At 38.6% G+C, this 27,191-nt stretch overlaps 1 protein-coding gene across 1 annotated transcript in view; it reads right to left on the bottom strand.

The window, feature by feature from the left end:
* Positions 1-26,511, bottom strand: part of SH3TC1 (SH3 domain and tetratricopeptide repeats 1) — a 48,656-nt gene extending 22,145 nt beyond the window's left edge. Inside the window, exons 1-10 of the mRNA XM_030563712.1 lie at positions 26,262-26,511; positions 22,013-22,084; positions 16,002-16,129; positions 11,418-11,523; positions 9,522-9,680; positions 8,562-8,739; positions 6,940-7,013; positions 5,044-5,239; positions 3,791-3,924; positions 1,719-1,760 (exon numbers count right to left, since the gene is read on the bottom strand). Coding sequence (XP_030419572.1) covers positions 1,719-1,760; positions 3,791-3,924; positions 5,044-5,239; positions 6,940-7,013; positions 8,562-8,739; positions 9,522-9,680; positions 11,418-11,523; positions 16,002-16,129; positions 22,013-22,084; positions 26,262-26,508 — 1,336 coding nt within the window. The 5' untranslated portion in view covers positions 26,509-26,511. The remainder of the gene's footprint in view (positions 1-1,718; positions 1,761-3,790; positions 3,925-5,043; positions 5,240-6,939; positions 7,014-8,561; positions 8,740-9,521; positions 9,681-11,417; positions 11,524-16,001; positions 16,130-22,012; positions 22,085-26,261) is intronic.
* Between the last annotated feature and the right edge of the window lie 680 nt (positions 26,512-27,191).

Genomic DNA, 27,191 nt, shown 5'->3' on the forward strand with positions numbered 1-27,191 from the left:
CTGTGAGGGTTATAAGTAAAGCCAGTGGGGAAATGAGTGTTTTTCCTCATTGAAAATTTTGACTTAAAAAAAAACCAAACAAAAAAAACCCTCTTTTCTCCTCCAAGTTTTGGTTGCTAAAAACTGCCACAAATTGAAATAAATTTGAGGCAAAAACTGCCAAAAACACTCTCTCAAAATAAAATAAACTGAAATCACTTTGGGCTTTTTTTTTTAATTTGTTTTCTGACAAAATATATATAATGTTCAAGAAAAGAAAACACTATCTACAAAAATTTTCATTTAGTTGAAAACCCAATTTTTCAACTAAACAAATTAATAGAAATTTTCCAACCAACCCTAGTCATAAAAAGCCATCCTAATAACTGTAATGACACTGTGTTATCTCTCTGTTTCTCTGAGCATAGGACTATGCTGAGAAGATTAAAGATGTAGCAGGCCTATAGCCTCAGTGATGAACCTTTTCCAATTAATGAAAAATGAGTCAGATCTGCGCTGTGTTTGATGCAATTGCAAATAAGAAGCAAATCCTGCTTCCTTCCACCCTCCAGCAATGGAACTAGCATGGTTCGGGTGGATTGGGACGGGGGGGGAGCAATGTGCAGGATTTGGTAGGCCACTTAGGATATGCAATTCCCCTGGTCAGAGGAGAGCCCAGCTTTGCAAGGACTCTCCAGGACGGTGCACACAGAAGAGTTTGGAAAGGGGCTAAAGGATGCTATGATAAGTCCTTCTGTCACACATCTCACCTCCTGGAAGGTTCTCTAGGCCAGAGAAGCCTATTACTGCCATCATGACCTCCAACCTAGGGGAAAGATTCCTCTCCCACTCTATCAACCAGATCCTCAGCTGGTGTAAATTGACTTTAATGGAGCTACACAATTTACACCAATTGATGACTGGTCCTTCTCAGTCTAGGTTCTCCTACTGCTGCCATCACTGACTTCTGAATGCCTTATACATTTATTAAAGGGAACAGAAGAAGTTATCTGTATCTCTCTCCTTCCCCAATTCTCTGAAGGCTTCTTTCCCCACATTTTGCAGATCTCAGTAGTTCTCAGCCCAGGTAGTTGGGGTTAGCACAGGGGAGAGGAATTGCCCATAGACTTTGTCAATTAGCAAAAGAACATTTGAGTATCAATAAGAGTTTATGGGGGCTGCACATTTAAAAAGTTCTGTGAACTCCCACAGAACTCCATCCCCAAAACTATCCAGCAGGATTCACATTTTATATTTAGAATGTAAGCTTGTAGGAGCAGGGACCATCTCATTGTTTTGTGTGTGTTCAGTGCTTAGCACAACTGAACCCTGATCCAAGACATAGGACCCAGATGCAACAGCAATACAAATAATAATATTGAATTACAACAAAACATCATCAGGAAAAACACTTATGAGATGATCACACCCTAAGAGTATGAAAGTGTTTGTAGCAGATTCTGAATACTTCATGGGTGTCACATAACACATTCTGCCTTCCTAGCCAGAGAAATTCACAGCAGAACTGCATGGCAAGGGAAAATGGAGGTCTGAAAAGGAGTACATAACAATAGGGATTCACAAAACCTTTATGTGAACAGATACAGAACAGGGGGGAAAAATCATACCAAACAAACAACAATTTTAAAATGTGAAAACCTATTAATTTTCCTACAATAAGATCAGAAACAAAGACCTAAGATGATCAAAAATAATATAAAATATATTATACATTTTACCTTGTTCTTGAGGGTTCTGAAATTCTAATTCTTGTAATCTGTCTAAAAGAAAATGAAAATAGCACCAGTAATTATACCCTGTCTTTTCTCCAGCCGGACTATTTAATCTTTTCTACCTACAGTATTTCAGGTGTGTTATGGATGTTGAAAAGAATGGATCATGGATATAAACTTTTAAAAATTAACAAAAAGCTTAGTTCACTGGTGAGCTATTCCTATGTTTATGATTCACTTCTTCTACACTATTACAATCATTCATGTTCATTGCACAACACCTAATATTTAAGAGTAATTGTACCTCTGCCTGAACATATGGCAGTGCACAGCTATAAATGTAAAACTGACCTGGAGTTAATGAAGGTGGCTGCTGCATTATACAAATATCTAAATTAATCTATTGGTAATATTATAATATATTTTTTGTATCTATGACTGGACAGTATAAAAATATAAAGTTCTCCCCTAGAATGCAGTATAACCCCAAAACCACTATGTTATAGCATTAACATTATAACCCATAGATTTTCTAAAAGCCATATTCGTGATCCAGATTTAAATACTATGTGTGTTTAACAAAGCACATCTAAAGAAGAGCTAAGAATGGTCATATTATGTAGAACAGACCATCAAATCTTCCCCAAAGGATTTCTAATCACTTGCAAAGAACCTCCATAACTGGTAGTGGTATCCGGTTCCTTAACAAGCTCTGGCTTATGTCAATTGCTTTGGGATAATTTGCTTGATTGCATATTCTTCTATTCATGTTTCTGATGAAATTCAGTTGCTCACATTTATAATGAACAAGTTCACTGTCTTTCATATGCTAAATGCAACATAAAGCTGCTAAGAGTGAAGGAAATGGCAGAAAGTCCAAAATATAGACTCATGGAGCTGTCATGTTAAAGTAGGTTTGAAACTTTTTTATTTTGGAAGCTATTTAGAATGACATTTGAACTAATTAATGGTTTTATATTGGTACTTGCAGTATTTGCTTTGTTGTATATCCCTTATGATTCTTTTGTGCATAACTGTACGTGTGTGCATATAAATACCAAAATTGTGTGTGTGTGTGTGTGTGTGTGTGTGTGTGTGTGTGTGTGTGTGTGTGTGTGTGTGTGTGTGTGTGTGTGTGTGTGTGTGTGTAAGTAACTATATACCATGGTCATGGACTCTGTAATAACAACCATGTCAGAGAGGTTGCAGAGCTCCACACTATCCAAACCAGGTCCCGCTGCTGAAGGCTCTGTGGAGACCAGGAACAGCAGGCTGCTATTGAAGAAAAGCCTTCAGATCACGGTCAGGGAAAACCTCTCCTTCCGCTCCACCCTATGAGTCCATAAACAGGCCCTGTTTTTACTTTGGAAGGACAGAGGCTGAGGTACGAAATGACCCAGGAAGCAGACTTGGTGGAGTCCACCCCAGGCTGTATAGCCGACCTGCCAGTTCCTGGGCCCCAGTGGAGCAGGGAGAGCCTGGGTTCCCCTACTACCAGCTCCACAGACTCCCAACACTGGATAATACCTGTGGACTCAGATGCAACAAGCCTCCCCGTCCCCCACCACACTATAAGATTTTTCCAATTTATCAACCTTCTTTCAGAACTGGACACAGTATTCAAGCAGTGGTTGCACCAGTGACAAATGCAGAGGTAAAATAACCTCTACTCCTACTTGAGATTCCCCTGTTTATGTATCGGAGGATTGCATTAGCCCTTTTGGCCACCGCATCGCACCGGGAGGTCACGTGCAAACACTTATCCACCACCACCTCTAAATCTTTTCCAAAGTCATTGCTTCCTGGGATAGAGTCCCCCATCTTGTCAGTATGGCCTACAATTTTTGTTCCTAGTCTTGCGTCAGCAGGAGACTTGTGTAGATGATCTAAAAGGACTTTCTATATGAAATTTCCATGGTATAAATGCACCTGCCAATAAAATTCAAAATGCTTATAAATGGGGAAAAGTCTCATTGAGATATAGAAAGAATCAATAAAAATAAACTGAGGAGTAATGGGAACTACACATGCATACGGAGGAGAGAATCCATCCCTCAAAGAACAGAACCTATCCTTACCTATTCTATACACAGTGCAAACTTCTGTGTTTGACGTTTGCTTCACTAAATGCACCAGATCCTCTTCCACAACATTTCTTTCTTTCGCAAAAAAAGTTCTCTCTTCCTCATCGAGAAAATCCAGATTTTGTTGTCTACAAAAGGGAATAGTAAGTTTGAATAACAGCTATTATCACATTTCTTATATCTTATTCCTTTGCATTATTAGTATATTTGGCTTATGCAGCACACAGACATAACACGCACCGTGTCCCCCTTTATTAGCTTGCCCACTAGATGATGTCATCCTACTACTGCTACTAGTTAGACTAACTCTTTTAGTTCAAGTGTCATAGGTCTGAGCTGCAGAGCTGAAGATCCCAGGTTTAAACCCTGCTAACAAATCATCCCAGGTTTATTATAATTTGTGCTTGTTACAGGAAATGATGGAAATCTTTGCATTATCACAGAATCAATTGTTGTGTGTACAGAATTGATAATGGTAACTGTGCATGCAAATGTGTATTGATATTGCCAATTGTGCATGCTGGTAATCCCTTGTCAAGCACATCAAAGGAAGTTTTATCAATATTCCTGTATCATGGTAGCATTTTATTACAACAGTCATTCATTGTGGTAAGATTGCCTGTATCGTGATATTGCTTTTCCAGAAATCTTTAAGGAACATATTTTCAAATGGGCCTCAAAAGTTGCAGCTGCAAGTTTTATAAGCATACCGTTTCCATGTGCAAACCCTCCATACGTTTGAATCAATGAGTTCCACTCAGTTCAAGATGATACAGCCTGCAGTGCTGAAAAAAACTGCACCTCAGAATAGAAGTGTTTGCAATCTATCCTAGGAAAGTTAGGAGTTACTCTCAGGCCACTGCCAGGTTACCAGTGTGGTTCTCGATTGAGGCTTGGATGCCTCTGTCTAACATGGATCACTGGAGGTCATTGAGTGTGGAGACTACTGAAATGGAAAGACCTGTGGCAAGAAAAAAATAGACTGAACCAAGTGGGTACGATGTGCCTTCTGGGACTACATGAACTGCTCACATTTGGATCTGGGTTACTAATGGAAGAGAAGCAGCTTATGCTGAAGTTTTCTTTATTTGTGTTTGTTTATGCGAGTGTATGTCACACAATGGAAATTCTCTCCATAAAGAGATCTAAGAGTTTTTCAAACAAAAAATATATTAAAAGACTTAAAAAAATTTTTACTATGCCCCTTTAAATTCATTGGTTAAAAATATTACGCACATAGAACTTACTCAGTTCCAGAGGTGTCAGGTTTAACGTGGCTCGTCTTTACAAAACCAATTTGACCCGTCAACATATGCCTTCCAACAAACCACTCCAGGCACTCTATGAAGTAGCCAATTATTTCAATTTTGTCTCCACTCTGGAAGCTAATCTCTTCAGGCACCGCACTTGCATAACTAATCATTGCTTGAGAAGATCCCGTAGCTGCATAATAAGGTTTTGCAGATACATTAATTTGATAATATGACTACATAAGCATTTAACATTATGGTGACTCAGCATAATGAGGGAGAATATTATGGCCAAAGACAGTCTTGGCACTGGTGCACTCATGGTGAGGAGAGATTTATTACTTTTTGATGCTTTAAAGCAAGCAATTGCTTTTTAGAGCACTTCACTATTGTATAAAGGCATAAAACCTATTTCACAGTCCTTCAATCCCTATAAAACAGTATTTAAAATGTATTCAAAATTACACCTGGTTTAAAGGTGAACATAAATGTCATTTGCCTTCTTTTGTAACAGACTAGCAAAGAAGAGGTGAATAGATTTTGCAATACCCGCTTGTGAATTTGATAAAAAGAAAATCCCCAGAAGGAGTTACAGTAAACCCTGTTGAAGCAGGAGCTGGTATGGTCCAAACAAGAACGGGGATGGGACTGCAATTTGCAATCTAAATATCCCCACATAGGCAATGCCCAATGTTAGATAGATGCATCTAACATCATAAATGTGTATTATTTAGAGTTAAATACAGCATGGTGGTGGTTTCGAATGCTGTTTTCTTAGGGTTGGAACAGTGATTGGTTTCTCTGGACACTGTCCTAACCACCACATGTCTAACTGGCCCTGGTGGTAATCAATAGATCAAAACATTGAAAATTTCAAAATTAAAAAAAATCTAGAAAGGTGTTAAATTCAATCCCCTCTTTTCTCCATCTTTTGAAAAGCTTGTGAGCTGATTGACATGTTTTTAAGATTTCAAATTTCAAAAACAAACATTAAAATTGAGTCTTTTTTGCTTCCTTCCAATCAATCCAGTAATCACTAGTGCTCTTATTATTCTCATATATTACCTACAATAAAATCCCTCTAGTATTGGTTTCTAGTTTCTTGCCAAAGCTACAGGTCTTTTGGTGACACTGATACTTTGCCTAAGGGCACCAAGATTTGTTCTATAGTAAATAAATGTGAATCCATGCATGGCATACCTGTTAAATAGATCTATGACTATGTCAGTTTAAAATTATAATGATTGGGATAAGTCAAAGAATGGAAAACAAAATAAACCATAGTTAGAATATAATTGATCACATGCTACATGGGCTGCTGTGGCTATTTGAGACAAAAGTGGGGGGGGTTATATGTTTGTTATACATAAATGCTTTCAATTTCCAATATTATATTATATCCAATAAATACTCTCTCTTTTCTTTACAAACTATAAATGTCAGGCCTATGGAATAGTTTATTAATAAATTTCTTTTGACTGTATTATATTATTTATCTGCTTGATATACGTGCTTTAAAATATGAATGAATATTTATGAGAAAAACAATACAATAAAATTGAGAAGTCAAGACGATAGACCTTCAGAGTTTAGACACATGCTAGACATCACTGCTAGACATTAATTAGACACATAACTATTGCTTGTAAAGCACTTCTGGCTGAAAGATGCTCAGTAGTTATGCTATGCTTAAATATAGTTGTAGGCAGAGATTTATGCCAACCCTCCTATATTACAGCACCATAATTGCTATAGCAATTTTGCTATTCTAGTACAGCTAAATGAGAAGGTGCGAACATTACCAAACCCTGTAAAATCTAGCTCTGGGAATTTATATAATGCTGTTTAAATATCTATACAATCAGATGCAAAAGTTTAGATGGAGTTTCTTACCTATTTTCTTGCTGCATTTAGACTCCATTTTGCTAGCAAAATTAACAGGATCAGAGTATACTTTAAGAAACCATCTAGAGGAAGGAAAAAAGGGCAATGGAATAAGTATCAAACACCTCCCTAGAAAGTTTTCATAGTGGCTGGGATATTCTAAACTCCTATTTCTTCAAACTTTTATTCATTTCTGTGCTTCTGCCTATACACTTTAAATACATATATGAAATTTTTTCCTAATTCTTAGTTGAAAATTTGTTTTGATGCATATTTGATTACCAGCTCTACCTCAAAAAAGTATTGATGACCACAGCATTAAATTATTCAATATGGCAAGTTAACAAAGCAGTAATAACTGAATTCAGTCATATAATAGAGCTGTGCTAAGACATTTAATGTGAAATTTAACACTTTATGCATTTCTGTGTTTTAAAGTTTGCAGAGCTTTAGTAAAAATGTACATGTACAACTCTTTAGCTCTTTGGGGCAGGGACTGTTGTTTTGTTCTGTATTTGTACAGTGCCTAGCACAATGCAGCCTAGCCCATGACAAATTAGTAACAGTAGTAATAATAATAATAATCTCTTTTTTGTCAAAGAGAAAGAGAGGCTCAATTATCTGTGAAAGTTTCAGGTATCTTTTACGAATATATTTCATATTGTAAGTATCAGCTGGGATGGGTTACATGAATGAAGTCAAATGTTATTTGTGTTGCTTTGCTGATTGGTTTAACTAACCCATTTGCTCAGGAGGGTCAGCAGAAGACATTTTGATTTGCTTTGACTTGTTTTTCTAGATAGAGCAGCTGTATTTTAGGTGTGCTCCTTCAGCCAGTCATAAAAACAAAACACAGCATTTCTGCTTTTCTTCTAGGGGTCAGACATATTTCCTGGGATTTCTTAGTAACCACTGATGCCAACTTATGGTCCCTGTTTCAGCCTCAGATCTCTATGGGCCAGCAGCACCAATAGAGTGGTTCTCTCCTGATCAGTGCAGAATTTGTAATGAAAGAGGTGCCAGGGCTATAAATTGCCAAGCCTAGAGGTGCTGGGACTCAGCATTGGCACAAATTGAGCACCGATGCTGATCTCACTCACCTGAACTTAGGGATTAGTGACCCTGGGCTGATCCCCAAAGAGACTGCAGAAAGGAGCTTGACTGCCACCTGCCAAAGAAGCTGGAGTGATGTAAAAGGCCAGCAATCCTTCCCGACTAAGATGATGTAAGTGAAAACTTTTTTTTTCCATGTTTTGGCATTTTGAAAGTGAAAAATGTTCATCACTTTAACACCACTCCAGAGCTTTTCAAAATCTATGTCTTTTCCATTGCATCCTTAAACATCTAGGTGGATAGCCACCAGAGTCAGACAGAAAGGATGCTGAATTAATATCTAATACAAAAGATAGTAAACCATCTCCCTAAATACTGCACTATGGCATCAGCATTTATTTATCTGACTTGGTGTAGAACTTAAGAAGGAAATGAGTGAGAGATCTGTGGCACTCCTGAATAAAGAAGGAGGGAACCCTCTAAAGCCAGCTACAAAATGCTGTCATTTAAAAGTGGTCTGTATATAAATACACATATTCTTATACATATTAAATAGGAAACTGAAGTCAGGTGCCTACTGATGAAAAGGGATCAAAGTCTCTGCAGCAGGTTTAGCCAATAAGGTCAGGTCATCACCCAGTGATCCACCAGAGATGTCTTCAGTAACTCTTCTGTTCTCTTGATAAACCTTCATTTCCATGTCTGCAGCCGTTGTCTCTCTTATGAGGTTGTCAGGACATAAGACAAAGAAAGTTCCTTAAAAAGAAATAAATATATTTCATAATTTACAGAGATTGAACTGTTTTAATGTCACACGTGGCTTTTAACACAAGCATCTAGAAGGACCATTTTAATTATTATTCAGAAGACTATTTTTAAATCACAATTTTAACAGATATTTTTAAATTCTAAATGTTTATTAGCCAGAGTGAATTTAATGCAAACTAGAATGAAATTTATACGTGCAAAATGTGAGCAGAGTCAAGAACTACTATTAACTGTAGAATTCTTTTAAATTGTAACATTAGAAGGCATCAAAGGACTTAAGACACACTAAGTGATATAGTGCCCGAGGACCTGATTTTGCAATCCCTGTTAACTCATTGGTGTCAATGATAGTACTCACATGAATAAGGGTTGCAGAGTATGGGTCATATATTTTTAAAATCAGGAAGTTTTTAAACATTCCTAGGTATGTTTATTTACTAGGCTTGTAGAAGACAAAAATGTTTTAAAAAAATGTTCTGCAGCTATTTATGCTATTTACTGCCACTACTCCTAAAAAGATTCAAGATTCTTCTAACTTCGTACAATACTACTGTTTCTGTTCCAACTCCCTTTCTGTGTACATTCTGGTGCAGTTAGTGTCTGATTCAAGCCCAATGAAATCAGTGGAAAGTCTTCCACTGATTTCACTGGAGATGGATTAAACCCCAACTTTTCACTTTTATATTTTCAAAAACAAAATATCTAAGAGGCAATGGGAACCATACTTGTTTGCATATAGTTATCCTTTCACAAGTACAAAACTTCCTTACCTTCCTGTATTAAGAGACCTCTGTACATCAAATTTAGAGACTCTTCATTTATACAGACTTCAATTCCAGCTTCTTCTTGTTTAGCCTCATTCTCTTCTTGGGAACAGAGCCAGAAAGACTGATCTAGCAACAAATTCTCCATGCAGTGATTTATAAAACCTAGTAAAAAATTAAGGTGGTATCTTTAATTAAATTAACACAGAGACATCTCCAAAAGGCAATAGATGGTGATTAGCAGTCCGACAATCCAAATTACTGCTTAAAATACAATGTCCAACTGCTATTGGATTTCAGTGTTGGCAAAAAGCACATGCATAACTCTCACTGATATCAAGAGGAATCTATGACAGGGTCAAGGATATAAACATAAGAGACATGAATGGATCGATGCTGATTTATTCATCGGCGTATCTGGCCCAGTCAGAGTAGTAGTGAATTTAAGATTTTCATTTATTTCTACTGCCAACAAATAGCAATTTGCAAATAGCAGCAAATATGTAAGGGATGCATTTAAGAAAAGGCCATGAAGTCCAAATATTGTTGGAGGAAAATGTCAGAGCTCTAATCGAAGAGTATTTTGCATAGTCAGGTGCTCAGTGCCTCATGATATGTGCTGTTCACAAGGGTCTTGCCAGCCCATTAGCCAGCAGAGCCTAATCCTTTCGCGCAGTATTCAAGACTCAAGAACAAATACATTGGTATCAGGATCATGAATAAACTGAGCAAAACTATATATGTCTACAAATGAAGTTCTCTAGATGGGAAACATCATGGGATTTTCTATCCCTGACATATTTCCCTGCAGGATTCTCTCACCACTTACTTAGTCCCAAACTGTCAAAATTGTCCTCTAATATTGGATGCTCAACTTCAGACACCTATGAGGTGCTGAGCTCCCAAAACTCCAGTTAAAGTCAATGGAAGCTACCTGTGTTCAGCAACTCTCAGAATCTGGCCTAAGACCCAGATTTTAAAGGGTCAAAATTTGAAATATCTAGAACCTAATTCCAGAAGTACTGAACACCTTTCAGCTGGAATTGGTGGTGGTCAACATCTCTTAAAAGTCTAGTTCTAAGTTACTGAACTTAAGCACCGAAAACTGTAGTCAATGAAAATAACATGGACATGTTTGAAAAAATTGCCTTTAATTTCCTATATAAAACTTTCCATTGTGTTGTCAGAGATTAATCTGGCAGACCCGAAGAGCTAATTATTTCTATATTCTGAATCTTGTATGACTTATATCTTAAAACTCTCACTAAATACAATAGGACGTAGAGGTGATATCATTTTACAGAGTTCATTGAATTAAAATCGAGTTCAGAACATGGAAGGAATGCAAGGCCTATATTAGAATTTCTGCTTTGAAGCTAGCTGAATAATGATGCGTTCATGTGAACTAGAATATCATCCCTAGAATCATGCTATCTATGCGACCAGAATGAGATTTTTCTTTAAGATGCCACTGTTAATAGGATAATTAAATCTCCTTGGGAAAGACTGTATTAGGAAGATGGAGGCTTGGTCCAATGGTTAGAGTTCTAGTTTGGGACATGGGAGACCTGGGTTTAATTCCTGGTTCTGCTACAGATATCTTGGGTAAGTCATTTCATTTATCTGTGCCTCATCTGCAAAATGAGGATAATCGTACTTCCCTACCTCAAAGGGTGTTGTGAAGACATAAAAGACTCAGGTGCTCAGATGATATGGGGGGGGTCACTATCAGTATCACAGACAGATAGTATGTCTTTAAAACAATCAAAATTATACATTAAGAACCCGTGCTTTTATCTTGCTAATCCCTTTCAACAATTGTTTCTAGCTAATCAAAAAGTTATGCCTGCAATAAAAATACAACAAAAATACTGAACAGTCCTATGGATGAAATTGCTTTACCAAGGGAATGGTAGGTTAAAAACTTCCATATTTCTTCAAATGTTTTAAATGTCACCACTATTAGGTCTTGGTCACTGTGAATAGACAACAGTCTGGCAGACAGCTCCTAACAAAGCAAGCAAACACATTATTTTATTATAATCTTCCAGGTAATAATAGTCATTAAAAGCAAGAAAAAATGTTTATCTAAACACATACAAAATCAGAAAATTAAAACGCCAAGGTTCTTCATAGTGTCAGTTACTCCTCCACATTACATATACAGAATAGAGGAAAAAAATACAGACTCCACTAACATCAATGGCAAAACTTCCATTGGCTTCACTGGAGCCAGGATTTCACCCAATACCCTTAGCTACCTGTTTGAGTCATAAACATTCACGTAAACATATACTGTGGACAGATTTCTCATCTCATTTATACTCTAAAGCTACATCGGCAACTATAACATTCCATTACAGTAGAATTCAGAATAAGAGTGTTTTAGTTTGTTGTTTTCTTGCAGAAAATTTAGCTAAGCCCCTGTTGCCTACAGAAATGAACAGTTACTCCAATTTACACCAGTAACTGAAACCAGAATCTGATCCCGTGTGTGTGTGCACATTTGAAAGCTTGACTAATAATAATATTACACCTGTGCCTTTTAGGGGTGTTAATGGTACTATGAATGCCCACAATAAAAGGTGCATAATTAAGACAAGGTGTGAACAAGGCCGGGCTCTCTTTCTCATAAGCTGTGTTGGAGCAGTATGTAAACCACATTTGCAGTTATGAAGGTAAGGGCTACACAGCACTGCAGGAGTCCCCCTATAAGCTAATGGAAATACAGTATTCTAGCAATTTCTAGCCAGCAGTCTTATTATAGAGCATGATTACCTTTCAACTACAAGATGTTTTTAAACTGTGGGTTAGAGCATCAGCTGAGGAAGTGACCCTTTATCATAGTGCACACACAAGAATGAGAATTAAAGTTGAGTTTACTACCTATGTTGCTTCCCAACTGTTGGATGCTCATCCTTAATGTTCTAGTAAAGCACAATTTTAATGGAACGTGTCAGAACATGGAGAGCACAGTACATCACCTACTCTACAGAGTAACCTATGGCTTTGTCTGGTTACAAATTTGCAGTAAGTTTTATAAAAAAAATAAGTTTTTTAATTATGTAATTAATTATGAGGGCAGTTTAGCCTGGACATTAGGAAAAACTTCCTAATGTCCAACCTAAATACTTTAAATTTTTATCTAGGGAGGTTGTGGAATCTCCATCACCAGAGGTTTTTATGAACAGGTTAGACAAACACCTGTCAGGAATGGTCTAGTTATTACTTAGTCCTGCCTTGAGTGCAAGGGACTGGACTAGATGAAGTACTGAGATCCCTTCTGGTCCTACACATCTGTGATTCAAAGATTATTAATTCTGTAAAGAAACTGCCACACAAAGGTATGTTTAACACAATCTAAGCCAGATAACATTTCACCCACTGTTCCTTAATAATAAAAAAAAAAAAAAAAAAAAGAGTACTGACCTCCTTTGAAAAGCACTTTGAAGTCTTCCCATGAACAGTGTTATATGAGAACAAGCAGTATTGTACTCATCTAATATCTTGGAAAATATTCCATCAATTTACACACAATTTATGTTATTTGTCATTTACAGAACATAAATGGACTACAAAAAAATACTGCTCTCTTTAAAAAACTGAAGCCTCATATTCCAGGACAATCCCTCTCATCCGCACATAGATCTATGTATTCCAGTCTCTACACCGGATTAAATATTAATACAAGAATAGAATTACAGTCTTCTGTGACCAAAATCTATTAATAAATTGCCTACAAAGATTGAAATATCACAACCTCTAGGCATCCTGCATTACTCAATATCAAAACAAAATTCGTCATTTTATAAGTAAACTTGGCATTGTAAATCTTGCTTTTCTGACAGTCCCTTCCCTAAATCTGTTCTTAAACACTAGCAGTGCCTTAAAATCCAGTCATTTGTGCACAGTAGTTCCCCCGCCCCAGTACCATGCATCAAAGCAGACTAGCAAGAAAACAGCTTATAAAGTCTGCAGAAATAACAATAGCAGACTGGTAATAAGAGATCTTGCATTGGAAAGAGAGAAGACAGCCACAGAAGATCAAATAAATAGTTATCGTTCCACCATTATGAAATGACGAGGATTCAAATAATTTTTTTAACTGATCCTATTCAGTATATATGTTTGAACCCAAATCTATAGCATCCCAATACTTTGGGGTATTCCTATCCAGGGTGGAGCCCATCCGTAATGCAAACCCATATTGCAGGAGAATAATAAAAATGAACCCATGCCACTGATGTGTAATTTAAAACTGCAAATACCCAGCCCTGATAAATCCAATATTTATGCTTCTCTTCTTTACCCCTCCTATTTTGCTTAGGAGCAAACAATCTAGGCAACTTTGATAAAAGAGAATGAATAAAAGAGAATGGTTTCAAATGGGCTTGAGAGTTAAGTATTATAAGCAGAGTGTCATTTTAAGGCAAAATTAACAAAACTGCTTGGAAAAATGTGGGTTTTTTCCTCCTTCCACTTTTTTACAAAAACACAAACAGCTAAAACTAGCTAGTTATGCTTTACATGCAAAGCATTCGGCAGTTTTATTTAAAATGCCTTTTGCTTTGTTCTCCAGTATTTCTAGTTCCAGTGCTATGGTAATTTATTTTATTGTTTTGGGTTTTTTTCTAAATCAAGAACATAATGTCTCATTCCTTTCTTTACAGACATCTGCTATACACTTAATGTAACGTATAGTAACAATCACACTGATACATATTTTATCCTATTCTTTTCCATTTCAGTGTCCCAAACACTGTGGCTTATTTCACTTCCTCCAGTTGGGTTCATTTGTTCTATCCATTGGTATTTGAGTTAAGACAGGAAGGAGTGTATGAAAAGTCTAGTCTTGATTCTCATTGGGATTCAGAAGATACAAAGGTGTCCATATGATTATGTGTACCAATTCTCTGATCATTTATAAGTTTGTCCCTTTTCATGTTCCTTCTTTTTCTGTAGACAGATTCTTCCATAATTGCTGCTTTCATGAAGTCAAGAAACTACTACTTCAAGCATATAGGGTTGTTTTCTGCATCCAGGTCAGAGCCAAAGATACAGAGGATCTTACTTCTAAACATTCTTAATTGAATATTTTCAGTACACACAGTTTTGTGATATGGATGGCATTTGGAACTTACATACGTTATCTTATTAAAAGAGCTGGCACCTCTCAATAGTTAGAATTTTTTTCTCTCTCTTTCTGTTTTTCTCCCATTGTTGTTTGCCAGTTGCACTGGTGGGGTGAGTTCTAGGCACATTATTTTATACCTTCATTATATGCATTAAAAAAGTGTGTCTGAGGAATCTCAAGAGCTGTACCAATTTTCCATTTCTATATCTTGAATTCTATTTGCTTTTCATGGGGATGTAAAACTCTCTACTTGGTTTAACTCGGATTTTATATTATATAATATTATTGTGGCACTGTCTCCAGTGTATTACGCTAATTAGGTCCATTAATGAAGTGAAGTAGCCAGATTATTAAAAGTGCTTAACATGCAGCACAGCCCATTTTCCTTAAATGGAGTTACTGAGCACTAACTTCTTTTTAATACCTGGCTACTCTGAGTGCCTAAACAGGGGCTGAGCCCTTTTGCCTATATTAATATTGTCTATATTAATTATTCACATTAGTCTCTATATTAATATTCATTCATCTTACTATATTTTGGAGTTGTATGTATCTGAATATTTGGTAAACCTGCATGTTTTCTCTCTCATTTTACTTCATCAAATAGATGATGTAATAGTGTGAGCTGTCTGATCCCATAAGTGTTGGAAGTAAATTTCTGATATAAATAAGTGCAAGCTTATCCCAGAGTGCCACTGTCTCCCTTATTATACCTTCTGTTACTAAGTATACAACAGCTTCATGCCATATAATTAATGGGCAAAATTTATCTGGGTTCCTAGTGTTGGAGCAAAGCCCTACACATCACCTAAGCCCAGTACAGGTATCAGGCCAGGTTGCCTACGCAAACCACGTGTGTAATAGGAATAGTTTCCTCATTGGTCCTGCATAAGCCAGTACAAAAGGTCCTCTTGTGAGAGCCTGTGGACCCTTGAAGGGTGGGGAGGGACATGTGTTGCTCCCACCTTCACATTTCCAAACTCAGGAGCACCCATTTTCGCTCCTCTGTACCAGATGAGGTGAAGGAAAATCAATCCCTTAATTTACATTAAATGGAGCAGATTGAAGCCACTGTCATCTCATGTATGCAAGTGTGGCCCACAGAGACACAGAGATCCCATTTTGATCTGAGCAGTTTTGGTCACCTCCAAGTCAAAAATGACAGTGTCTGTGGAATGCATTTGACATAAGTCATGCTTTCAACACCTTCAATTTATACACACACATATACAAATGGGAGAACAGACCCTTGCGTGTTTCAGAAGTTAGTTCGATGATGCTGAAATGTTTCAGTAGACTCTGTTATTGATAACACCCCAAACTGTTCTGTAAATATACCAGAGCTGACTTACACTAAAAACTGCCATGACCTCCCTGCTGTCATTCTCCAGAAGACGGAGTCGTCCTCTCAGTTCTCCCTGCAGTCGGGGGTCAGGAAGTCCACTCTTTCGTTTTACCATGATTAGCTTCAGGGAGATATCTGAGAAGAATATTAGTTTATAGTCACACAAGTTCTTTGGGATTGGACAGCCAGTTCTGTCAAATTTTGGAAACCCCTCAAAATTTGTGGGGTCCATATTTAGAACAGCTCTCCAAACTTCAGAGGTGAATGTGTATTTGGATCTGGCAATACACAAGATTCTGGCCTGCTGCATGTTTTGTTTAATTTCATTACCTAGTAGATGTAGTAGCACAGCAAGAAATACTTTGAAACAAATTCTTCATTGGTTTCACAGAAGGGGTTTCAGAAAAACAATATCTGACTATGAATGTCTGTGGAGATATTATGGGGAACAATCGTCTTGAAACCTTTCAAAAAATCTGAAATTTGTATAAATCAGAGGAGATGGCTTGGCAAACGTTGAAGTCTGTGCTCCGATCACTTTAAGTGCAGATGTTAACGCCTTAAAACGCTAACACCCACAGGTGCAGATTGTCAGCTGTTTTCCCTAAATTTAGATTGCTGGGCAGAATACAGCACATCTAAATTCTAATCTGAAATTCCCTGTTACTTGACATAACATCATGCCACCCAGCTGTTTCAGGGGGCTTCATATAAGTTATCTTCAGCTATGTAAAAACTTCTGGCCAGTTTTCCTAAAGCTGGCTGGAAAAGTCCAGGACATGACCATGTTTCAGAGAACATGGGGGGAGAGTGGGTGTTGTATAAAGCAGTTTCTCTGCTAAGCGTTTATTAATAAAATAATTAAATAATAATAATAAATAAATTGATCTTGAAAAACTAGGGGGGTGTCAGACTTGAAACTTATATTTGCGAAAGCCAAAACATCACCGAGGTTCTCCTCTCCCCTAAAATCTAGCACTTACTGTCACACAAGTCTATCAATCAATATAAAAAAATTGTAAGATTGTCACTCTGTGTATTAGTTTGAAGCCTAGCATATCTGTTGAGTCAGTGTGAAGCCATGGAAATAGCTACAGGTATTGCAGAGAGCTCTTAAAAAACAAACAAAACAAACCAACAAAAAAACCCCAACAGAAACAGATTCAACCATCACTAGGATTGGTTCCTGTTATCATGCAATTTTAAAATTCTCAACTGTTTTGACTTTACAAATTATACTGATGCAAGAGCAGGGATTTTCGGCTACAGTAAGGCATGTATCTATGCCATGCCAAGAGTCCCAGAGCATTGTGATTTCAGAGGTAACTCAGCCAATCATTACCCTTACTCTACATCTAATTTACATGCAAAAATATCATTCATTGTATGTGGGAGACTGCAAAGATAGTGGATTCCTTGCTGGATCTTCAAAAACACCCAAACACCACAGCCAGAACACACAACCCCAAACACACATAGCCCCAAACCTCAACACACACCCCTAATTGACCACCCACACAAATCTCCCAGCACAATACAACTCACACACAAATATCCTGCCACAACACATACATTTGCCCATCCTCACTCATACTTAACATAAAACCATAACTTGAGCAGCACAGGTCATTGCTTGTTAGTAATATAGTTCAATGTTTTCCCCAAGGAAAAAAAAAAAAATCACAGATTCCCCAAAATACTAGCTCACAAAGAGGAGAATGGTGTAAGTTATTTTGTACTAATTCATCTGTGGCTCTTCCCAATGTCTGAAGAATAACAGGTCAACAATTTCAAACGTGTGTAAAATTAGACTCCTAAATCCATAATTATCATATTGCATCAAGTTCAAAGTCTTGGTCTTTATACTCAAGGCACTCAGTGGCCTAGGCCCAGCACACCTGGAAGATCATCTAAAGCTTAGAGATAAGGATTGTGGTCAACAATTCCACTTTTCGAGCACAATGGAACTTTCTACTACCAGGGTGCGCAGGAGATAGAGCTTCCTTAGTGGCTGACCCAAGGCCATGGAATGAACTCCCACAAAGACCAAAAACCATCAAAAACCACCCCATCTTCCAGTCCAAAGGTAAAGGCACCTTTTTTTTCCTGACTTCCTTGATATAAATACAGATCAGCATGTGCATTTAAAAAAAAAAACAACTAAAATCTACCAAAACATGACACTCCCCCTGTGGAAAGTATGAGAGAGAAAATTAACTATACATGACAGGTGTTAGTCACATCATTTAACACACTACTAAAAAGCACTAAGATACTAATTTCTAAGGGCAGTAAAAAAAACTACATATAGAATAGTATATTTAGGCACTTAAATAAATTTGGTTTTCAGAAGTGGTGAGCATTCAGAACTCTCAGTGAAGTAAATGGCTGTATTCATTAGGGAGCCTAAATATTCATTTAGGTGCCTACTCTTTAGGGTTCCCAAGTTTGTAAACTTTGACTACAGCACTTTCAAGAAACCCTGAGCTGCACATGTGCCTTCCTATAGGATACTTATATCTCCTTCTCAAGTGCTGGAAATGGGTCATTTTCATTACCACTACAAACAGTTATTTTTCTCTCCTGCTGACAACAGCTCACCTTAACTGATCACTCCTCCTATAATGTGTATGGTAACACCCATTGTTTCATGTTCCCTCTGTGTCTGTGTGTGTATATATATCTTCCTTCGGTATTTTCCACTACATGCATCTGATGAAGTGAGCTGTAGCCCACGAAAGCTTAGGCTACAATAAATTTGTTAGTCTCTAAGGTGCCACAAGTTCTCCTATTCTTTTTGTGGATATAGACTAACACAGCTACTACTTTGAAACCTGTCCATAAAAATAGTGAAACTCACCAGAATACAATGAATAATATTCTGCACTTTAACCCATTCCTAGAAGAAGCAATTTTAATAGGAATGACAATGAACTTTCACTTGTATGGGCCCCAAAGCACTTTACGAACCAATATGCTATAGAAACAGTACAGGGGGATCACTTCACCTACCATTCACATGCTGACATCTGTGGTGAGATGTGGCTGCTATTTAATAGCAGCTGGCAACATCACAAAAGAGTTTGAAAGAAGTGAAAATTGATGGTTTTCAGCAGACGCGTGGGTGGAAGAAGGAAATTAGGGTAGATAGAATGTAGGTAGTTACCCTGCCCAGGTTAGAATAGAGCCAGGATACAAATTATTACTAGAGCTGGTCATGTTTCCTCCGACCCCCCATTGAACCCCCATGGAAAAAAGTTTGATATTTTTGTTGAAAAATCCACAACCAAAAATGTTTTGCTGAAACCCAGACATTTTCAGTTTTCACATGAAAAGTTTTTAACAAAATCTCAATTTTTTCAATATAAAGCAGACATTTTTTGTGAAAAAAATTTGTTTAGCTGAAAAATCAACTCTGTTAAAAAAGGTTTTGACAAATTTTTTTTTAAAAAACCAGTCCTACTTATTATTCCCACTCATATAGAATCTTTAGGAGGCCAAAATGAGCAAGACCTTGATTTTACATGTCTTTAGAAGTAGGGCACTAATAAAACACAATGCCCCCCTAACAACAGGCAGAGGAACCATTTCATTCCTGACACAGAGGGAAGAGAGCCACCTATTGAAAAATGTATTCTCGCTAAGCCTTACCTAAGTGTGTCATAAACAGATGGTTAAGGGTTAATGTCTCTTTTTACCTGTAAAGGGTTAAAAAGCTCAGTAAACCTGGCTGACACCCGAACACAGGACCAATAGGAGGACAAGATACTTTCAAATCTTGGTGGAGGGAAGTCTTTGTTTGTGCTTTTTGTTTTGTTCGTTGTTCGCTCTCGGGACTGAGAGGGATGAGACGTACACCCAGGCTTTCCCAATCTTTCTGAATCAGTCTTTCATGTTTCAAAATAGTAAGTAATAGCCAGACAAGGCGGATTAGTCTTATGTTTGTTTTCTTAACTTGTAAATGTGTCTTTTTGCTGGAAGGATTTTTACCTCTGTTTGCTGTAACTTTGAAACTCAGGCTGGGGGGCAGAGGGGAAGTCCTTCTGGTCTACATGAATCTGAGTACCCTGTAATTTTCCATCTTGATTTTACAGAGATAAATTTTACCTTTTCTTTCTTTAATTAAAAGCTTTCTTTTTAAGAACCTGATTGATTCTTCCTTGTTTTAAGACCCAAGGGGGTTGGGTCTTGGGTTCCGCAAGGAAGGTTTTGGGGGAACAGAAGTGTGCCAGACACAGACTTCTGGCTGGTGGCAGCGTACCAAATTTAAGCTAGGAATTAAGCTTAGAAGGGTCCATGCAGGTCCCCCACATTTTTACTCTAAAGTTCAAAGCGGGGGAAAAAACCTTGACAAAGTGATTGTAACATCTTCCCCAAAACTGTATCTTCACATATTGTCCTAAACTGTTGTGCACTGTTAATAGTCCTCAGAGACGTGACTCCTAACATTCTGACAGGCTCAGTTAATATTAAAGCTAACGTAACACCTTGTAAAATCTCTTTAAACGTTGGGTTGAAGGATGCTATGGAAGGGCAAAGCATTATTAAGGAAATTGTTATTTAGCTGAGGACCAATAAACTTAGAGTCAGTCACAAACATGATAAACTGCAAATGCTGTAAATACCATTGCTGAGATAAGTATTAATTTGTATCACTGACCCATTCACTTCCTTTGCAGCTATTAAACAATACTTCCATCACAATAAATCCTAAAAACCATTATCAAATTTTCAACCAAATACACACGCACACACACACACCCCTAATAAATAAGCAATTTCTACACTTAAATACTTAATTCTTTATGTTTTTTCTTCAAATTATTCAAAGAAACTAACCTGATAAATCACCTCCTTAATTAGCTAAAGAGTTAATATTGACTGATATGAAACACTTCTTTCTCTTCAGAGGTTGAGCATGTTGATCCCTTGGCCAATTTAGAACATACTTCAGGACTCAATGTCAGTTGGAGTCTATTTATTTTACTAGGCTCTGAATCAGATCTTTAAGAAGTAAGGCTCCGTTCTGCAAGGCACTGAGTACTCCAGCCTTATTCAGTGAAAGACTTAAGCAGTTGTTATTCATTAAGTTATTCCCTTAAAAATTAATTACTTAGGGGTTTTGCTGAATCATGCTACAGTGCTCAGCATATGCGACTCTCTCCATTAAATTCAATAGGCTTTGGATCAGGCTCTGATCAATAGGGACCAATTGCAATTCCCAGAGTTGCATTTGCTTACAGTTTGGTCCAGAACTTGAACACAGACCAATGTCTAATTCACCAGAGTACAGCACTGTCTTTAGGACACCAAACTATCTCGAGGTATCATGCAAGTCACTTACCTGTGCATATATGTAGTTACCCTATTTGCTTGAAAACAGGGAAAAATCAGTGTGAACTACAGTGGTTGCCTCTGAAATTTTTACCCAATGGACTATTTATTTTCCCCAGAGGTGTGGGGGAGGGAGGGGAGGATCTAAACAAACAGAAAGGAAACATGACATTTTCAAATCATTGAGCAGAACATGAGCTCTCAACATCCATAAGTACTAGGGCTCAACACCCATAAATACTAGGATGGCAACTCTACTGCACCTCCGTACCCAGAAAGTATTCCCACATCTTTGCTAACAGATTCAGCTCTGCCGAACCTAAGGGTTCACAAAATATTAGAGGCCACTAAAGATCATGAGATCAACTTAAAAATCATGATATACAATAAATGTTACATTCTTTTTATGTGCCTTCTGGCTTGAGATCATTTAAGGTATAATCTGTACACATTTTCAGGCTTTTATCCAAGAAGACTTCAAATTTTGTTTTTTAAATGAAAGCTGAGATTCTCAATATATCACCAGGAGCTACAGCTTAAAAAAAATTTAACATTGTGAGACTTGCGATAAAATTGCAAGAGTTGGCAAATATCACTCATCCAGTAGCTCAGCTGAAGAGCAAAGGTTGATCGAAAAAAGCTTATACTCAAATGACGTTTAACAGAGAAAAAGGTCCTTCCTACCTGTTGGAAAACTCTCTGCTGGACTGGGAGGTATCCTTGAACTGGCCTTCAAGCAGTTATTCTGAGAAAAGTCTATAACAAATAAAATGGCTGGTAAGAGGCATTTTGATAATCAGACTGAGTTAACAAAGCATAAATATATTTTTAAAGTTCTGATCCTTTACAGTGAACAGTAAAGGAAAAAGGTTGTATATGCACAAAGAAAGTCCCGAAGACTTCTTAAGGGAATTTAAGAGTTTTTCTAATCACCTCGCTTCAGAAGGAGAGATGGCAGCTCGGTAATCTGAGGGGGCCAGGCTGCAAGGCACTGGCAAAATCTCCTCATACTGCCTCTTTCACTTCTGGGCCTGCTCTGGAAGAAGAGATGGAGGCTCAGTAACCCCCCACTCTCTCTTTTCGGAGTGAGGAGCTGGTTTTAGTCGTTCCCTGTGAGCGATGGGGAACCCCTCCCTCTGGATCCAGACCCAGCTCAACTGCCATCTTTCCTTCCACTCACATCAGGCACCTTCCACCCAAGCTGAGCCCGCCACACTGGGATCTACAGCTCCAGGGACAGGAAACTTTGAATGGCAAAGGCTGTGCCACAGAGCCCATCCCAGAGACACGACCTGCAACCGAGATCTCCAGGGCCGGTGGACAGGCATCGCCCAGCATGGTCTTCCCTGCAATGGAGTGGGAACTCTCCAGCTACGCCCCTCTCCAAACCCCTTCCACTCCCTCTCCTCTGGCTGACCATGATTCCCTTAATCCTCTCCTTACCAGTCACAGAGCCACCTATTCTCCCCTGATAAACAATATCCTTCTGCCTTCAGTCCCAATACACCCATGCTCCCAGTCCCAATATCTCCCCTTTCTTGCCTTCTGCTCTCGGCCTGTCCTGCCTCTAGCTCCCAACATCTCCCCTGCCCTAACCCTGCTTAACCCCAGGCCCCTTGACATATTCAGTGCTACCTTAGTTATCCCAATTCCTGCCCCCTTAGATCTCACGTCTGTCTTCTGATCAGTGTAACCAACTGTATGATTCTATCTCTAGATCTAACAAAAGTCACCAGAATGCCACTAAAAGTTGTAGTTCAGTGACTGGTCACAGCAAAGCTTGAAAAAAATCTGCAGCAGACCTAAAAAGCAAACAAAAAAAATCAGCAGATCTAGTGACAAACTTGATTAATTGGCAATTCTGTGGAGGATGCAGTATGAAGAGATGGCACCCCTGCCTCACAGTATGCATGCCTCTGCGAGTTCCAGCTCTACTTTTTTCCCCACCCCTAGGACACCAGCACCATCTTCAGCTAGTGTAAACTGGCATATTCTGTGATTCTGTTTCCACTCAGTGTTTTCAACACAGTCCCACAGCATTGTGCGAATACACCTTATGTTGAGGGGAGCCAGTAACGTTTGCCTCCTTGCAGAGTAGGCTGGGGTGCAGTCTCAAAGGCCATTGCAGAGGCAGCAGCAGTGTAGCACTTGCTCACTGCCAACCACCAGTTTTAACTCACGCTCTGGATATAGACAAATTCATGTACCTGGCAGGTTGGGTGGAGGTGAGAAAGGGAGAACGTCTGCCTCAAAAGCCTCCACAACTCCCACTGCAGCAGGATTCTAGGGAACTAGGTAGCCCGGGAACCCCCTGCAGCAGTCCAGCACACGCCAAGGGTTCATGTTATGAATTGTGACTCTGCACAAGGTAACACTGACCATGTGAGTATTATCTAGCACAAGAGTTCTCAACCTTTTCCTTTCTCAGGCCCACCCAACGTGCTATAAAAACCTCCACAACCCACCTGTGCCCCAACAAATGTTTTTCTGCATATCCAGTAGATTAAAAGTCAGGGCCAGCATTAGGGGGTAGCAAGCAGGGCACTGCCTATGGCCCCACTCTCAGCTTTGGCTTCAGGCTTTGGCTTCAGCCCTGTGCAGCTCAGGCTTTGGCTTTCTGCCCTGAGCACCAGTTAGTCTAACGCCAGCCCTGCCCTCTAGTTTATTTTGGCGGACCCCCTGAAACCTGCTTGAAGCCCCCTGGAGGGCCCTAGACCTCTGGTTGAAAACTGCTGATCTAACACAAGAAAACCTCATTAGGATGAGAAGCAGATGATAGAAGGCACTTGTCACCATTGTAAGTATTATAGATTATATAAGTGATGCCCATGAGTAGATCTCTTCTGGCCTCTCTTAGTCCCTTGAGATGGTTTCCATGAGTTTCAGAGGGATGGGACTAGACGACCTCCTCAGGTCCCTTCCAACCCTGATATTCTATGATCTCCCTCCTTCCAGGTACACCAGCAACTTTGGCCAGTGTTTGATTGGGTTCCCATGGCTGCATCCTTATGGAATGGTTTGACATTGAGTAAATACTCAGTAAGTTTGTCCCCTCAATATGGATTTCTTATCTAGTCAACTAATTCAAATGTACAATTTAAAAAAACCCTCCAATTAATCTCTATCAGTCTTTGAATAACAAAGATTCCATGTAAAAGGACTGAAAGGCTTCATCCTTCTCTCTGTATTGCTGAGCTGGATGGGAGAGAAGAGAAAATAGATGCAAAACATTTAACGTACCTTTCAGGTTGAGTTAAATCTGGCAATATGGATTTAATGAGTATTGTTATCATAAGTATAATCATTTCCCATCCAGACTGTCAGCTCTGATTCTGTGCTTAGTCAGAAGCCCAAAACAAGACACTTTTTGGAACTACAATGACATGCTACTGCTTAGAGCATGAATAGAAGTCTAGAGGGCCACTTAATTAGAAACTGTTTTTGATGGGGGGAGGGATTGCTCAGGGGTTTGAGCTTTGGCCTGCTAAATACAGGGTTGTGAGCTCAATCCTTGAGGGGGCCACTTAGGGATCTGGGGCAAAAAAATAAATAAATCAGTATTTGGTCCTGCTAGTGAAGGCAGGGGGCTGGACTCAATGAGCTTTCAGGGTCCCTTCCAGTTCTTTGATATATATGTGGACCTGTCACTATTAATACAGCACCAGGGACTCTCTTTTTCAAAAGCTTATTTATGACTCACTAAGTGCTTTAATGGATAATACCCATTTTCACACATATCAGTTTCAGGGGGGAAAAAACAAGTTTTTCTGTAACCTTAGGTGAGTACCGGGACCATGAGCAATCATTTGTGTGAATTAAATAGAAACAAGTTCTGATTCTGATCTTATTTTCACTAGAGTAGCCCAGGTGTAAATCCACTCTGATTTACTGGAGTTACATCTGTATCAAACCAATGTAACTGATACCATAATCAAACCCAGGGACCTAATGTTAAGGCTAAGGCCTCAATTCAAGGTATACCTAACTTTAAGCATGTGAGTAGTCCCACTGAAGTCAATGGCTCTCTTTACATGCTTAAAAGATAGTCACATGCTTAATTACCTTGCTAAACTGGAGATTCAATTCTGCCCTTGGAGATCGCACTTGGCTCCTGGACTCCAATGGAAGTTGCATTTGCGCATCGGAGGATACAATTTCCTCCTAAGTCACTTGAGATACAATTTGTAAAAAGTAGCAGTTCTTGATGACTGGGAGGAATAGTCCACAGAAACAGTACACAAGTTTAGGGGAGGATTTGAAAAAGTTTCCCCTGGCAGTTTTAGCTGCTTGAGTAATTTCCATAAGGATAATACAATTATCTGAGTTGGTATTTGGGTCAGGACATTTGGATTAACAACCCTCCTCCCATGAAATGTGGGGTCCATGCAATATTTAATGACCACAAATGATCAGTAATTCTAAAGGCAGAGGCCCTAGATGTGTAGTGCCTTCTACAACTATAGCTGGATATTAGTTCAATCCTGAGTCAGAGGGAAGAATGCCACTTACTGAATCTCCAACACCAGCCCTAAAGCAACTAGGCATTCGAACCAATCAACTCTGCTTGTGAAGACTGATGGATATTTGTGAAAAGTGAATCTGTCACAAAGTACTTATATTCCACTATCCCCTTGGCCCTGGAATCTTGATACAACATAATCCTAAACCTTATTTTACCTCTGATTTAAGGTATTCTGAAAAAAAAACTGAAAAGGAACCATTAGCCAAGATTCTTTTAATATGGTCATTTAGCCCTTTTGGGAAGGAAAGATATAGTTGTTTGTATTGTTCAGTTTAACAGCTGTAGAGGGAAAACAGCTTTAGGAGGGAAAAAAGTGCACAACTGAAAACGCACCTGACAGTTCTCAGCTCCATGCAACACAAACAAGTGAAGAGCAAAAATGACCAGATAATATAACAATGAAAGATTTACCCATGGCCATTTGTCCTTGAGAAGAGACCTCCTCTTTCATGTTAATCGATGTGGAAATGGCAGTATTAGCTGCCACATGCATAAAGTCAGACACACTCCTCCCCAGCTGCTGTTTACTTCCTTCCCAAGAGCTACGTTGTTTCTCTTTCAGATAGGGAGCAGAGCTGCAGAATCCTTCTTCCTCCATCAGGGTGTGGAGCCCGAAAACAGAAACATTGCATTCCACTGCTGCTGCTGGGAGCTCCATAACTTGCAATTCCAACCACTATAGTATTTGCATCATCCAAATTCTAAAGAGAATCAACATATTATATAAAAACTCACTATTACGACTCTACTTTTAATATGTATTCAACAGCTGTCAGCACTGTGTGTGCAAGCAAAACATTTCAATCACATTCAGCCCAGTAGAGAAATCTTGTACAGACTGAATTTTCTTTGATCGAGTACTGAAAAAATAAAAAATAAAACATGTCAACCACTTAAGGATTCTTTGTAGCAAGAAAAACTACACTGTGCTCATCAGTAAGTTGAATTCTGTTCTTCTTCCTTCAAATCTTCCACCATCAGATTTTTTTTCCCCAACAAGATCTCTCTCTCCCAATACTCTGGAGGTGCAAAGTAAAGAAGCCGTCTTGTCAAGTGGACTGAGAAAGAGGCTGGGGACCAAGAACATGTGAATTCTAGTCCCAGCTCTGCCACTGATTCACTGCACAGCTTTTGTAATGGGAGGTATTAGAGTAGTCCCTTTCCATTCGATGATATTATTATTATTATTATTACTAATAATAATAATAATGTTTATTACCACAGTGCCTAGGGACCGACCCAGATCAGGGCCCCTTTGTGCTAGGCATTGTTCACAGAGAGTAATAGATGACCCCTGCTCCAAAGAGCTAATCAATCAAAAAGAGACACAGGGTAGGGGAA

This window comes from Gopherus evgoodei, chromosome 5 (genome assembly GCF_007399415.2).
Source record: "Gopherus evgoodei ecotype Sinaloan lineage chromosome 5, rGopEvg1_v1.p, whole genome shotgun sequence".
Classification (NCBI taxonomy): domain Eukaryota; kingdom Metazoa; phylum Chordata; order Testudines; family Testudinidae; genus Gopherus; species Gopherus evgoodei.